This window comes from Acanthochromis polyacanthus, chromosome 15 (assembly GCF_021347895.1).
Source record: "Acanthochromis polyacanthus isolate Apoly-LR-REF ecotype Palm Island chromosome 15, KAUST_Apoly_ChrSc, whole genome shotgun sequence".
Lineage (NCBI taxonomy): Eukaryota > Metazoa > Chordata > Actinopteri > Pomacentridae > Acanthochromis > Acanthochromis polyacanthus.
In genome coordinates, this window is record NC_067127.1 from 24,030,264 (window position 1) to 24,046,239 (window position 15,976).

At 41.3% G+C, this 15,976-nt stretch overlaps 1 protein-coding gene across 1 annotated transcript in view; it reads left to right on the forward strand.

The window, feature by feature from the left end:
• LOC110949838 (serine/threonine-protein kinase 32C) overlaps nucleotides 1-15,976 on the forward strand; it is a 106,130-nt gene that overhangs the window by 62,834 nt on the left and 27,320 nt on the right. Inside the window, exons 3-4 of the mRNA XM_022192100.2 lie at nucleotides 2,738-2,889; nucleotides 13,058-13,231. Of these exons, the coding sequence (XP_022047792.1) occupies nucleotides 2,738-2,889; nucleotides 13,058-13,231 (326 nt within the window). The remainder of the gene's footprint in view (nucleotides 1-2,737; nucleotides 2,890-13,057; nucleotides 13,232-15,976) is intronic.

Here is a 15,976-nt window from a genome sequence, read left to right on the forward strand (position 1 = left end):
AGGGGAAATCTGAACTTGGAAGAGATCCAGACCAAAGGAATTGGAGAGGCAGCCGAGTCAGACCTGGCACGCATTTGAGCTGCGTGTGCTTGAGGGAAAACCACGAGCACAATTAAATAGATGGTGTTTTACACAGTAATGGGTTTCCTCCTGTCACCATTGACATAATGTCTGTTTTAACACCTCATTTAGCTTTGTGCTCATTCTCAATTTTTCCCCCCATTAATTCAAGTGGAAAAATTCCCATTGCAATGGGGAAAAAGCACCCTAGTTTTTCTTCATCTTAGCATAATTTGAATATACCGTACAAAGTAACTCATTTCAAGCCAGTAGCGTCATATTCATGAAAAATGCCGAAGCCTACATCTGCACAGCAGCACAAACATCCATTTGGATGAAAGCTCAGGAGATTTTCTCTTCCCACTGGCATTTTTTCTCAGTTTTGTCAAAGTGAGAGACTGAACAAATGAGAAAATAACTCGATGAGATGGGTGTGTTGTTTTTTGTTGTTTTTTTTGTTTTTTTTGCAGTGCATCAAGGCCAGAGCGTTGTGTAAAACAGGCGTCTGTCTGGATCTGACTGTTATGAGGAGACCTGTGAGAAGATTCCTGGTGGACAATGTAATCTTGCTAAGCCCTGCTGTCTAAAGCAGAAATATCGGGGGCAGTTTCGTATTTAGTGCTTCACAGGGTGGTCGAGAGACTTTCTGGGCCGTAGCAGCTGCTTGTGTTTTGTTGCTGAAGCAGTTTGACGCTTTGATTTAATTCTTTTTGTGAAGGTTTCACTCTGACTGTGTTTACATGCACACAAAAAGCCAAGTTATTGGAGGAAATCAAGTTAAGGATGAAAACCGGAGCATGCTTTTAAATGTAGGTGGTCGGTAATCAGATTCCACTTCGACCCCCCCCTCCACCACCATAGCTGTAAACCAAGGCTGGCATATTTTAAATGTATTACAAGGATGAGTAATGATGTTCCTGCTGTACTGCTGCCACTGAGATACTCTCTCTGTGTCAGGGCTTTGCCACGACTCTGTTAAAAATTCAGATAACCTTACAGCAGACAAACAAAGCGGCTTTCTCCATTAGAAATACAGCGCAGGATTTCTCTTAATCTCTTTCCCCTAATTATGAGAACCAGACTTCTTATGGACATGATATTGAAAAATCTTGTAAAGAAAAAAAAAGGCTTAACAACATCATTGTGCATTCCGAAGCTACTGTAAATGTGTGCGTTCCCTCTGGCCCAGTTAAGCATTTCTCTGACAGCACTGAGTGTTGGTGGAATCCCTTCTCAACAGTCATGTAAATTAGATCGTTGGAGACAGTTGGAAAGCCACATTAAAGGATTCTGACAGATTCTGATTTCTTGTCTTCAAGTCTATTTTAGTACAGTATGCACATTCCATGGCATGTGTTTTATTGACTGCTGGATTTATTCTTTCTCTCTATACTAGCCTTAAAGCAATCCCCTTAGCAGCAAGCTTTATTCGAGGCAAGATGCTACAGGCAAATATTTTTAGGCGCGGGTCAATTTGGAGGCTTTGGGATCTTTTACTTCAATAGCACGTCTACTTCCAGTCTAGTTATGAGAAAATATATATTTAGTTGTTAATTTAACTACCCTTTTTCTGTTTGCAGCTGTTGATTTCAGTGATATACGTATCTTTACAGGCCTCAAAATGTTTTTTTTAATACTATGAGCCAGAAATGTTCACGTCAGTAGCACTTATATTCACCAGACTTTTCAATCTTATTCCCATCTATGCTCTGAAGGTTTTCACTGAGGGGTTTGTTCATATATCATTCACAGCCTCATTCATAAAACATTATATTCCTAAAAACGTGGCAAAAATGGGCTTTTTGTGGCTGTGGATAGTATTTTTCTGATTTATGGAGTGATAAAAAGGGATATCCAGAATCCCCTCTGACAAAGCTTATGATTCTGTCAACAAAATTAGATCAAAAGTTTTGAAACTGGCTTTACCAAATATTAAGGTTTTAAATCTGGAAATGAGTACACTTTCAGATGTGTTGTTTGTGTATTTAAATATAAGATTTCAGACAAGTTGTAAGACAAAAAAAAAATCATTGTCTGAATGTGAGTAATCATTGATTAAAAACCCACAATTATCTCATCTTGAGGTAATACGGCAATGAGTAGATGTGAACAAGCAATCCTAAACGACTACACTGACTGAAGATTGTGATGTTAATGTGATGACCGACCTCTCTGGAGTCGTCTTCTAGTCGTTCACAGCCATTTTCTGACAAAACCCACAAACTTGTGCTAAATAGATAATGAGGTGATTTGTCTGGACGTGTTTCCTGCCACAAACTTCCGTTTTTGAAAATGAAGTTCATCAGAGCTGCTCGGCGTGTCAGCATTCTGTGCGTTGGTATAGGATATCCATCCTGAGTGACCGCGTTAATCAACAGCTGAAGGCGGCTGCGGGCTATTTTGAAAACCTATTTTATTAACATAGCGGCGTGGCCACATTTGTGGAGCTGAAACTTGGCTGAGACACCACAGTGATGATGTAATTCTCTTTGCCTCCCTGAAACTAGATCTGTGTTTGTGTCTTTATTTGAGCAGATTGTTTTCCTTAGTAAATTCACATGCAGATTTTGTGTCTAAATATATGTTTCACAAAATGTTAATTTTTTTTCTCTGTCTCCCCCCGGTCCCCCATTTCCTCCCTGTCCCCCCCTCCTGTTCTGCCCTTGCTCTGCTGCAGGTATGCATTGTGCAAAAGAGGGACACTGAGAAGATGTACGCCATGAAGTATATGAACAAACAACAGTGCATAGAGAGAGATGAGGTCCGAAACGTCTTTAGAGAGCTTGAGATCCTACAGGAAATTGAACATGTTTTTTTAGTAAATCTCTGGTGACTATCCTATGTTTTTACAATTTCAGTGTGGTCTGCTGTTGTCGGTCGCCTGCTTTGCCTGTCTGTGCGTTTCGTATTTTGCCCCTGGACAGAATAGACGGCTGCATGCTCACTCTGAAATAGACGGTCTCTGTGTAAAAATTATGGTTCTGCTGTTGCATGCACTTTACTTTCTGCATTTGGCACACTTCCAAAAAAAAGTTTTCTTACTTTCATTAAAGCTTGAAACAAATTTTCCTCCTGAAACCAACAGCTGTCAACTTAAGAAACAATTTACACAGGAGAGATATTATGGGATATTAATTTTGACTCTGAGCCCGTGAAGCACACATTTGATAATTACTGTGGTTTGAAATGACCTTACTCTTCCCTCGAGTCTGATATGTGGGTGAATGGAGGCTGCTTTCATTATTCAATGCTCATCTCCAGGCGGGACGCATTTCTAAATGTAATTGGGGACCTGGCACGGCATTCACGGCATATTACACAAAGCGCTTTACTCCTCTGTAATTGGTAGAATGATGCCTATCTTCTCTGAGCAATCGCCAGTAGAATATTTTGTTATTCACACATTCCATGATGAATTGATTATGTGTAGAGAGTGAGTAGATGAACCAAGACAAAGTTGTGTCCTGGGCTCATTCCCTAACCCTCACCAAGATGTAAATGATTTAAGTTCAATCTGTGGGATGTTTTTTGCTTGCTGGAGAAGCTACAGTACTAGAACAAACCGAGGGCATTTTAATGAGCGTACAGTAGTAGGCCTGTGTATTTTTTATAATTCCCTGCAGGAGTATATGACTGCCAAAGCCTTCTGTGTTCTAGTTTTCCATGTGCTGTGTTGCTCTGCACTCTCTATCTCTCTCTCTTTTGTCATAGTCTGCATCCAGCACTATTTCAAATGCCCATTAGTGACAAGCACACTAACTTGTATCATTGCGGATATGTGGGAACGAGAAGTTTCACACCTCCTCTCTGCATTCGGAATGCTCCAAAAAGGGCCCGTCCATCTCACCAGGAGGACATAGCAACCACATACTGGACCAGCTTCCCTCATACCAAAATCCTCTCAGTGCCAGACTCAGCAAACAGTCTGATGATCGTCCACACTCTGGTATGGTGCTGTTATCTTCAGCATTCGTAGAATGACAATGAGGATCACTGCAAAGACAAAGTTCCACTTCACTCTAATCTCACTCATTTCTAGTGGTATCTATGCATGCAGACATTTGTGGTGTAATTTACAAAGGATTTCATTTTTCTGCCTCTTAAACAATGGAGAAGAATTTAATTTTAAGTGGCTTAAATTGACAGTTCTTCTCTCACAAAGCAGTTTCAGCAATAACAGCTGTTCGCATAATGGAACACAGGAACATAGTTTCTTCAGTGATATATTGCTGTTTTTAAATTTTTTTTTAATTATTTTTTGTTGTGTTTTTTTTTTAAGAGTGAGCACCACAAGCCTAATTCCATGCGCTTCCACTATATCAAATGTGACAAAAGTATCTCCAAAATTAAATTAACATGACAGTCAGAGATTCAGTAAAGCACAGTAACAGTGTGACCACTTCTTTTCGATACACTTGCAACCAGTTTTTCAAAGTACTTGGCCGGTAGCTTGTTGCAGCATATTGGACAATCTTCCACTGTTGTTCTCCACAGATTTAGACCTCTCATTGTCTTCTGTCTGTTCCTGTGATCCCAGATTGACTCCATGGTGTTGGCTCTTAAAGTCCATACCAACTACCCAACTATTACTGTATGCTTTATGATTCTGGCTGCATGTTTGGGGTCATTGTCTCCTGCTGCAGAATGAATCTGGGACAGATCAGATGCCTCCTTTTTCTTTCCTTCCTGCAGGTGGGCGTTTGAGACCGTCCAAGCATGCAAACAAATGTGCTGGTTTAACCAGCACCTAAAATTAAGAGCATTACCACCTCATTCTGCAGTGCTTTTGGCATCTTGATCACTTTCAGTCTTTAGCCCACATTCTGAATTGCGTAGGGTGCTTGGACTTGTTTTCCTGCTTGCATTCCTTTTATTTGTTTTTATTTTTAACTTAAGATAAACCAGCCCTTTAAGGAAGGATATGTCTGTGATTTTTCTGCATCAGTAGCTCAAATAGAAAATATAATTTCTGTACTGACTTGAGCATCACTGTACCCACGTGCTTTATACTTTATTGCTAAAGCAGTCATAGAAGTTAAATGAGGTTAAGGCCTTTGTCAACAGCTTCTTTCAACAGACTGTCTCATTCAGATCTTTCCAGCTTGTATTTGGCTGATCCTCTTGAAAAGCATAGGAAATTTGTCAAGGGCGTACAACAAACAAACCATCAAAGTCAGCGATGCAGGAAGCAAAGGCTCACCGTCAACAGGCTGTTGCCATTGCCGTCACACTGTGCGAGATATGCCAGGTAAAACCAGCTGTGTTACTGCATCTGGCTGCAGCTGTTGCTGCATGAGACCCTGAACATGGACACCATAGAGCGTAACAAAATGTGTTTTCTAGAATAACTTTGCTCTCAGGTGCCATTTTTAAATCCCCTGATTTTGCAAACCTGTAGTCAGAAGCTGACTGAAAAAGCAGTTTGGATTGAGCCTGATCAATAAATGGAATAACACAGAACTACTCTGAGGATCATCTTGAGGGACTGAAGTCTGACTGTGAAGAACATTCTGTGCTCTAAAAATGTACAATAACAGAAAAGTTTCGATTTCTCTGCTGAAGTCAGAGAGGAGACCACATTGAGACATAATGACAATCACTTTATAGCTGGAGTCTATAGTAAGTTTGTAGTTTCTGCCCCAGTTTACAAGACACTTTGTGAACATCTGTGCATGACAGTATTGTTTTGTTGCGCCTGTGTACATCGCATAAACTGTCTGCTTCATTTAGCTGCTGCTCGAGACAACATCTCAGCCTGGCAGGTAATGAGATACGACTGATGAAAACACTGCTTCATCTTCCCATTGTCTCTCTTACTGTATAGCATTGAGGAAAATAATTGGTTCAGTGTGTGGGCATGCTGTTTAACCAATCCCCTTTAGATTAGACTGTTGCCAGTATCCATAGACTTGTCAAACAGAGTGTTACCATATCTGCTGCTTGGTGTTGGGTCACTACATTACATTATTAATGGATGTGCAATAGACCAGCTGGGGTTTTTGGAAACTGCCTATTCTCAAAAACAAACAAGCAAAAAAACCCCAAAAAAAACAGTTGCAACTCGTGAGAAAAACTCAGCTTTGATAAAGCTTCATAGGAGTGTTTTTACTGATACAGTGCCAGGAGTGAGCCAAACAGACAGTCAGCCAGAGTCAGAGAGAATGAAGGAAAATACACCAAACAGCTGTCAGATGGGGTGCCTGAGACAACGCTAAGAAAGTATTTGGCATTGATTTGCTTTGTCAAAAAAAGAGATGTGCAGACTAAGAGGATTTGTAAGGTTTCCTCCAGCTCATACCTACACACCCTGGCACACTTTGTGTCTGGAAACACGGTTTCACTTTCATTGAGACGTCCTGAATTCCGCTTTGCTTTCGAATGGTTCCATCCGTAGCTTCGGAAGAAATTCATTAGGAAGCATCCTTGTGAAAGCCCACACTGAATCGCATCAGCTGGGGATAGGCTGCCTTAAGCTGGGCAGATGTCAAGTTAGCAGCCCACGGTAATTGCTGTGACCATTTCCTCGCTGCATAGAGAGGATGTGTAGGAGCCGAGGGTACACTGACTGGATTACCTTAGAGAAAAAATTAACTATCATCAGCTGCACACACCAAATCCACAGAAATCCTTGTAAGGATTTGCGACACATGAGAAAAGACTGACTTCATCTTTCCCTCATAATGTTTGAAACCCCAAAGTGCAAGGGGTCTCCTCGGCCCACCCAAAACAGAGAGCAACCAGCAGCAGCGTGCTAGAAGTGTGATCCCCCGGTCAATGGAGTGTAGAACATCGTTATAAAAGCAAGACTTTGCCTTAAGCGTTACCTGACAACAGATCACTCTCAAACATCATCACCTGCTCTCCCAAAGGGTCCAGAAACATACCAGTGAATCAGGACCAACAGGACATTGCTACAGCGCTTTTAAAGTTGAAGCGTGCAAGGGTAGCAACTGTCATCAAAGAGCTCTCCCAGTCCCCTGGGCTCATCTTAAAGGTTGCAAAACCATAACAGTAGTGAGTCATCTGGAGCGAGTATGCAGTGCCTTCCTCACACTGTCCGTCCCTTCATCAGAGTCAGAAAGCAAGTGAGTGGAGTGGTGAGGATGGATGTGCCCTATCCTGTTCAGCCTCCATTAGAAATATTGATTTCAGGCCTGGATGGAACAAGGCCTTAGGAGACTGTATAGCAAATTAGCCTCTACGCCCCCAGTCAGCACTTATAGCAAGCTCTGTGAGGGGGCTTAGCCGTAAAATCATTATCATGAACGGCAAAATATGGGATCATTTCTGTCTCCAAAAGCATATGAGTCTGTCTGTCTCGTAAACCAATGTGCTTCCACATATTATTTTGACCTGGACTTGCAGCCTTGAAGGACTTTAGACTTTCACTTAAACTGTCCTCACACTACTTTTACAGAAGAACTTTTTGTAGGACATGGCTTTCAGAGTGCACCTTGTGAAAGCAGGCCAGCGGCAGGTGTTGTATCTTAAGGCGACCAGTTGGAGGCTGCTGAGAGGAGAGGCAGGGCTCACTCACATCTTTGTTGCAGGAATCCTCTGTGGATCATGCCAGTGTCTTGTGATCGAGTCATGCAGCCGACTCCAGCCATCTCTATCATCAACTTTATGTAGGCCATTGAAACTTTGCAGACCAGCTTGAGCCAAAAGAATCACAAGCGCTTGTTTCTCTCTTTCGCTTTTTACCTCAAAACGGTTTCTCCTCTTCCGCTGTCCCTCTATTTCCCTCTCTCCTCCCTGCCTCCCTGGGCTCATTTGTCATTGTGGCCTCATTATTTCAGCCTGTTCTTGTACCCCTTCCAGCCGGCTAACCTTCCTCTCTTAGTCGCTGTGACTGTCACAGCATAGTCCTGTCCTGGCCTTCCTACATGGCCTCCTCATGGTTTTGGACTGAAACAGCTCTCCCCAGGCCCCACAGAACTGTCAGGCATTCATTCATACTCAAGGTTTTGACCAACAATTCCGCTGTGCTCATTAGGAAGCAACACTTAATAAATTCTGCTCATACAAATGCAGAGAGCGCATTAAATGAGATTAGTGGTAAAGCATTATTTCGACCGTGTCCAGCACCCCACACACGTCTATACCACAGTTATCAAACTGCTGAAGATTCACTGTTATTTTTAGATGGACAGTAGACGAAATGGTTTCTGTTTTGGTTGAGTCTCACTATCCAATCAGTATTGTATTAGTCTTATCAGGCAACTGTTTGTAGCAGAAAAGCTCCAATAAATTGATTATACAGAACACTACCTACCCAGCAACAAAGTCAGAGGGACAAGGAAGTAGCTTGTTGCTCTTTTCAGACTTCAGATTTGTAACATTTCTGCTTCATCAGTGTGTTAAAATGATGGGAAAGATGGAGGTCAAGATATTTGTCTTTCACGCAATACTGGATAATATATCAACTAATGTACAACATATAATCATGCATTAATAGGCATAAACCTGAAGCTAAATTAATAGTAGCTTAACAGAAAGTCCAGATATCTCAGACAACTTACTCAGGATTTCCTAAGCACTGAAAATTCTGTCCATTTGTAATGTCATGTATGTGCAATGTCCAAATTAATGCTACAGTATGCAGTTCAGACTTGTGTCATGTGTAAAGTGCTACAGAGATTTTACATCCAACCTCATAAGGGTGTCATTATGAAACCTACAAGTTCAGTTGCTGTTAGCTTAAAAGAAACAATGCGTGTCTGAAAGAGACTTTATTTTTGCCATGGGTTTAACAATGTGGTCTCAAAATGATGCTAATATTGCTACATGTATTGTGCAGCCAAAACGTCAATTAATACTGTTTTATTGTAAAATTACAACAGTCAGTGTTAGAGCTGCATTGTCTTTCACCAGTTGATTTTATATTCAAGTATCTTGCTGATATCCGTTCTATGCATTTGTTATTGTCTCTGCCAAATAATGGCAGAAAATGTCTGCCTGAACATAGATCACAACCTGGCACATTTTATCAGTCTTTCTCTGCATCTATCCCAAGTGTATACTCTCCTCTCAAACTAGTGATGTCCTTGAATATCATCATCTGTAGTGGTTTTCCACTTATGCTAAACAACAAAATGAAGAGCTCTGACATCAACAAAGAGCTTGAAATAGATTTGTTTTAAAAGCAGCCAGTTGCTGGCGTCAGATTCATGATTTTTCCAGGACACATGCATTCAAAGGTATGGTGGGCATGTCTCCCAGGAATAAGACTCCAGGGAAGGTCCAGATTGATTGCATATCTGATGTCCTATCATTGGAACACCTTAGGATCTCCCAGGAAAACACTGGAGGAGATGGCGAGGGAGAGGAGGGATGATTGGACTGCTTTGCTTACGGCTAAAGTGAGCTAGAAGCTACACTCAAAAATATAAACGCAACACTTTTGTTTTTGCTCCCATTTTTTATGAGATGAACTCAAAGATCTCAAACTTTTTCTACATACACAATATCACCATTTCTGTCAAATATTGTTCACAAATGTGTCTAAATCTGTGATAGTGAGCACTTCTCCTTTGCTGAGATAATCCATCCCACCTCACAGGTGTGCCATATCAAGATGCTGATTAGACACCATGATTAGTGCACAGGTGTGCCTTAGACTGCCCACAATAAAAGGCCACTCTGAAATGTGCAGTTTTGTTTTATTGGCGGGGTGGGATGTGGTGTTCTTGGATGTGTGGCACAACAATGGGCCTCAGGATCTCGTCACGGTATCTCTGTGCATTCAAAATGCCATCAATAAAATGCACCTGTGTTCTTTGTCCATAAGACGCCGGCCCGTACCATAACCCCACCACCACTATGGGCCACTCCATCCACAATATTGACATCAGAAAACTACTCACCCACACGACACCACACACGCTGTCTGCCATCTGCCCTGAACAGTGTAAACCGGGATTCATCCGTAAAGAGAACACCTCTCCAACGTGTCAGACGACTTCAAATGTGAGCGTTTGCCCACTCAAGTCGGTTACGACGACGAACTGGAGTCAGGTTGAGACCTCGATGAGGATGACGAGCATGCACATGAGCTTCCCTGACAAGGTTTCTGACAGTTTGTGCAGAAATTCTTTGGTTATGCAAACCGATTGTTTCAGCAGCTGTCCAAGTGGCTGGTCTCAGACCATCTTGGAGATGAACATGCTGGATGTGGAGGCCCTGGGCTGGTGTGGTTACACGTGGTCTGTGGTAGTGAGGCTGGTTGGATGTACTGCCAAATTCTCTGAAACGTCTTTAGAAATGGCTTATGGTAGAGAAATGAACATTCAATACACGAGCAACAGCTCTGGTTGACATTCCTGCTGTCAGCATGCCAATCGCACGCTCCCTCAAATCTTGCCACATCTGTGGCATTGTGCTGTGTGATAAAACTGCACCTTTCAGAGTGGCCTTTTATTGTGGGCAGTCTAAGGCACACCTGTGCACTAATCATGGTGTCTAATCAGCATCTTGATATGGCACACCTATGAGGTGGGATGGATTATCTCAGCAAAGGAGAAGTGCTCACTGTCACAGATTTAGACAGATTTGTGAACAATATTTGAGAGAAATGGTGATATTGTGTATGTGGAAAAAGTTTGAGATCTTTGAGTCCATCTCATAAAAATGGGAGCAAAAACAAAAATGTTGCATTTATATTTTTGTTGAGTGTAGTTTATACATCTTTACCACACTTACCATTCAAATAAAAGGCTTTCCGTCAAGAATGGTGTGGTGCAATGACTGCAACAAATAGCAAGAATGTCATATGGGACATACTGTCTGCCGTCCAATACGTTTTTAGTTTTGCACACATACAAAGGGATTTTCAGAGAGACGTTCAAACCCTGCATATATTCTAACTACTACACTCCAGGCCAATTGCTATGTGAAATGTGTGGGCTTGTCGGACTTTTGCTTTTGGAAAGTCACCAATATTGTCGGACGATGATCTGACAAGTACTTTGGCTGCAGCCGACTGACCCCTTAATGTGCTGCCCCTGTGACCACTGGAGTAAGTGCCAGAAAATGAATGGGGGAGGACGGATTTTCAAATTTTTATATTTTTATATTATCCCTCCAAACAAGTGCCCTTCAACTAATACTTTTCCTTCCACTGTTCCTCCACCTGAATTCCTTTTCAGAGTTTTTGTTAGATTTCCGGAACTGTCAGATTTGTGGATTTACGTTTATTTTAGGCAAAGTGTTCCCAAAAAATGCGGAAGTGTATTGCTTGTGTTTCCTCTCCGTCCCATCCTTGGTGAGAGTCTTAAAGGTGACAGGGCTTGTCAGCACCGGAGCTTTCATATGCTCTAGTTGTCGGCCTGTATCTGACGTTTCCTTGTCACCTCAGTGAACGCCGCGATGGATGTGACAAGAAGTTCGAGCCACTGCAGTCACTCTCTCAGGAGCGCAGATATTTCAGCGATGGACTGGGAAGACCGTTTTGTGCAGCACTGAGATAGCGAGGGCCGCCTCAGAGGAAGCTCATCTGTCAGTTGGATACCAGGAATCAGACTGTGGCAATGAGGTGATAAAAAGGTGACAGTGAGGAATCCCTGCCAAAGGCGAACAACGTCCTGGGGCTGGCCATCTGCTGAGGCCGCTCTGTGTTTTAATAGTGAGCCTGATCTTTAAAGGGTCAGGGCAGGTTGGTGCTTCCACTGTCATTTTCTATTTTGCTCTTGAAACAGCAGCTGTGGCAGTGAAGAGGAAATGTTATAGCCCTGAATAAGAAACTTTTTAGACAATCCGAACCATAGTGTGAGTTTGTCACTGTTCAATATTACAGCTTTTATAGTTGTTTTCTTCCAATTCAAATCTAATGCATCTTGAGAAGATGCTTTGTGTTGTTTTTGTGTTCACTGAATAATAGTGTGCTTTTCTACCCATTATCTATCCTTTCACATCAAAGTCAAGGCCGTTTCATCAATTAATCTTTGGGGTGTTTCAGGAGAAGAGAAAGAGCCAACAGTAGTGCAAATGGGTTTTCTCTTCTGTGGCGGAACCTCTAATCTGTGGATGAGATGGAAGGATTTTCACTCTGCAGCAAACACAGGTTCCCCTTTCTCACTTACAGAGAAGCAGGAAATTGCACCTGAGTAGGACCAATCAGAACGCCCCCCTGAGTGTTCAACGCCAAGCTTGAAGATATAGAGAGAACCCACAGCTATAAAAAGAAGTAGTACACCACAGTATCAGAGCTTCAATGGGAAAATAAAGAATTGGCTCAGTAGCAGCCACATTAAACCAAGTTTTATCGAAGAAATCACCAAGGCTCCATTTGTGTTCCCTCCTCCGCTGCAAAGTGATGTAGGGGGGCCTATTAAGATATTATTTTGGCTTTATTTTTCTTATGTGAGAAATTAGACTCTGTTTTACAAAAACAGTCCGTTCACCCATGTGGCTTAATGTTTTGTTCAGTAAAATTGTGGAGTGGAGTGTTACAAATCCCCTCCCAGATCCCTGAGAGGCTGTGTTTTAATTTGATGTGCATGATTAGTAAGCCTGATTGACAAAAATGTTTAGCGGACCATGAGCAGCTTTCAATTAAGTCACATCAAGCAAAGACGGCCTGTTGTCAAGCTTTAATTTGACAATCACCTCCTCTCTTTTTGCATTCCTTCAAGTAACTGACATGCTATTAGGGTAATGATGGATGCTCCTCTTATACGGTGAAATGTGCACGTTCATGCTCCAATCAACTCAAGCATAGAGTAACATGCATAAATACGCGCTATCTGTTTTGGTAAAATGCAGATTCAGATGCATGTAGAGGGTATGTTTTCACCTAAGTTTGTCCTTGTGTGGGTTTCCACGAACATGCATGTGTGTCTGAAGCTGTGTTGTACTTTGTGTGCTGCATGTGAGAGCATAGAAGCTGTTATAGTGTATGCGTTTGCTGTGTGCTCAGTCTTTGCTTCTGTTTGTGCCGCATGTGTTTTTTGTCCACACTGGGCTGTGACTGAGCACTGTGTCATCCCGCTGGCCTCAGGTACTCGTTCCAGGATGAGGAGGACATGTTCATGGTGGTGGACCTCCTGCTGGGAGGAGACCTGCGCTACCACCTGCAGCAGAACGTCCAGTTCAGCGAGGACGCTGTCAAACTCTACCTCTGTGAGATGACGCTGGCGCTGGACTACCTGCAGAGCCAGCACATCATTCATAGGTACAAATCCAGCGTTTTCCTCGTCTTCATTTCACCTCAGTATAAGGTCATCAGCTTCCAAGCACTTACTGTTAACTGCATAAAGACAAGTAAGAAAAATATACATCCCAAAGTTCCTATTACTTGAAATATGGACATGTGAATAGTGAAGGTAAGAGTGTGTGATTCTAAGCTGATATGCTTTGAGGCAAATTCAGTGAATATCTCATCTTCTGTTCTGTGTGCTGTGAAAACAATGTAGTGTTCATGCTACCGATGACTTCTCTTCCCTCCTTGGTGTTAATTCAGCGACACATAGATCTGTTTTGGAGGGGATCTCCATTTTTTACGTACCTTTACAGTGATAAACAAAGACACACAAAGTCTTCCGTCACACAGACTTGTTCTCCTACAGAAATTAAATGATCCATAACCGTATTAGAATGGAAAAGTGAACTTATAAGTAGAATTATATTACATTAAAACGCACAGATTACAACAGCACAATCTCGGTTACCTCTTTCTCAGAACACTTAAAAAAAGGGGAGCGGTACAATGGTAAAAAGTCATTTGTAGGATGACATGGGGCGGCTGAAAGTGTGTGAAGGAGTACTGGAACCCCCCAGCAAAGGTTCCACACAACCACTAAGAGGCAGACAAAATTTTGTGTAATTATAAAATAAACATGAGTAAAAGAACAATGAAATAAAAATATATATGGTATATTATATATTGCTAATACCATAATACATATGAAGAGTTCATTTGCAAAAACAGATAACTCCGTTTTGATACATTTTCAGAAAACTTTTTTTTATTGTTTACTTGAGATAATCAAACTGAAGTTGAGTGGATTTGACTCAGTAGAAAAATACATGACAAAATAGAGAAAAAATAAATTATTAGTGTTATTATTATTATCTCAAGTAAACAATTAAAAAATGAGTTTTCTGAAAACGGAGTTACCTGTTTTTGCAAATGAACTCTTCATATATATTTAACCCACGACCACTGTTGTACTACTGACCCTGTTACATTCATACACTACCTGTCTTCAGACTTGTCAATCTGAAACAAATCAAGTGGCTCAGGCTGATCCACTAAACACTATTTCAGTGTCAGAAAGGGAGAAAATGGAAACAGAGGAGTCAGAAGAGAGATAAATCTGGCATGTGCTAGCTACATATGCTAACTAGATAAATATCAACAATTCTTCACCTGAACCACTGATACCTCCTTTATTTTTAAAGCGTTGTAAATTACTATTTTCTGCAGACCATTACTCCCTATACATATAGAAGACTTCAGCAAAAGTAGCAGCACTGATTGATTCATTTTTCTGTGACTAAAACACATGGTCACTTTATAAAGCTGCTGCTGTGAATGTGTGTGCAAACATGCAGCGGCATCAGCATTCATTCATTGTAGCCGTTTGTGTTAGGGCTTCAACTAATGCTTGTTTTTATTGTTCAACATTTGTTAATTCTTTCCTTAATTAATGGATTAGTTGTTTGGTCTTTAAATGGTGAAAAATGTTGATCAGAAGAGGTCTTTCTCAAATGTCTTGATTTCTCCGCAACCCCAAACATACTCAGTTAACTGTTTTAGAAGGCAAAACCAGAAAGTATTCAAATTTAAGATGCTGTAATGAAAGAATTCTGCTTTTTTTTTCAAAAAATTATTCAAAGCACTTAATTAATTATTGAAATAGTTGGCAATTGATTTAATAGTTGACGAGTCATTAATTAATCATCACACCCAACTAACAGTGATTTTGCTCTTTATCACATCCTTCATCGCTAACATTGCCCGTCTGCCTCTTGATACACTTCAGATCATGTCCAGCTGATTTATCAAAGTTTAGATGTCAACTGAGTTCTGCTGAGAGCTGTGAGATTGAACCAGAACATTAAAGCTGCAGCCATAGAACCAAAACACAGAGATAAAGTGAATTGAAACAAAGGAGTGAGGAACAGTGTCATGTGTCATGTGAGCAACCACTTTCACATTCCATACAGTAATTTGATCCATTGTTAATATAGAAACATTGATTATTGAGGCTTTAAAATTGTATCTTAAAAACAGAGTTCCCTATGAATGCCAAAAATTCCAACTTTTCTTACTCCTCCAGGGAGCGCCAGTTATGTGACGATCACCGTATGTTTGTCTCAGGCGTAAACTAACCGTGACGTCACCCGTTGGTTTCAACGCCGAGAAAATGAAGCCCGGATTTTGCTACTTCCTGGTCGCCATTTTGGATTTTTTGAAGCCAGTGACGTAAAAAGCGTCATCAAACAGGCTGGACCGGAGACCAACTCGGGGCAGGACCAGTCAATGGGACTGTCAATCAAGTATAGCCACGCCCCCTGGCTCCGCCAACTTTAACGATTTATTTAAAATTCAGTATTGATTTATTTTAAGATCGGCCACCTGATCTCTCATTTTGACCATGAAAACTAACGGGAAAAAAATCCTGAGCTGTAGAAAATCATTCTATCAAATTTTTGTTTTTCCAAAAATGAATTGAGGTCTATGGAGCAAAAGCTTTTTGGAGCCAACCCTAGCGGACGGCGTGATATTGCAAGTTTTTGACACTTCCGAGTGGGCTTCAATTTTGCAGCCAGATGCTACATCCACTTTATATACAGTCTGTGGTTTGTCTGTCTGTTTACCTGTTAGCGACATTAATCAAAAACGTTAGCAGATCTGGATAAAACTTTCAGGAAAGGTCAGAAATGACACAAGGATCACCTGATTAGATTTTGG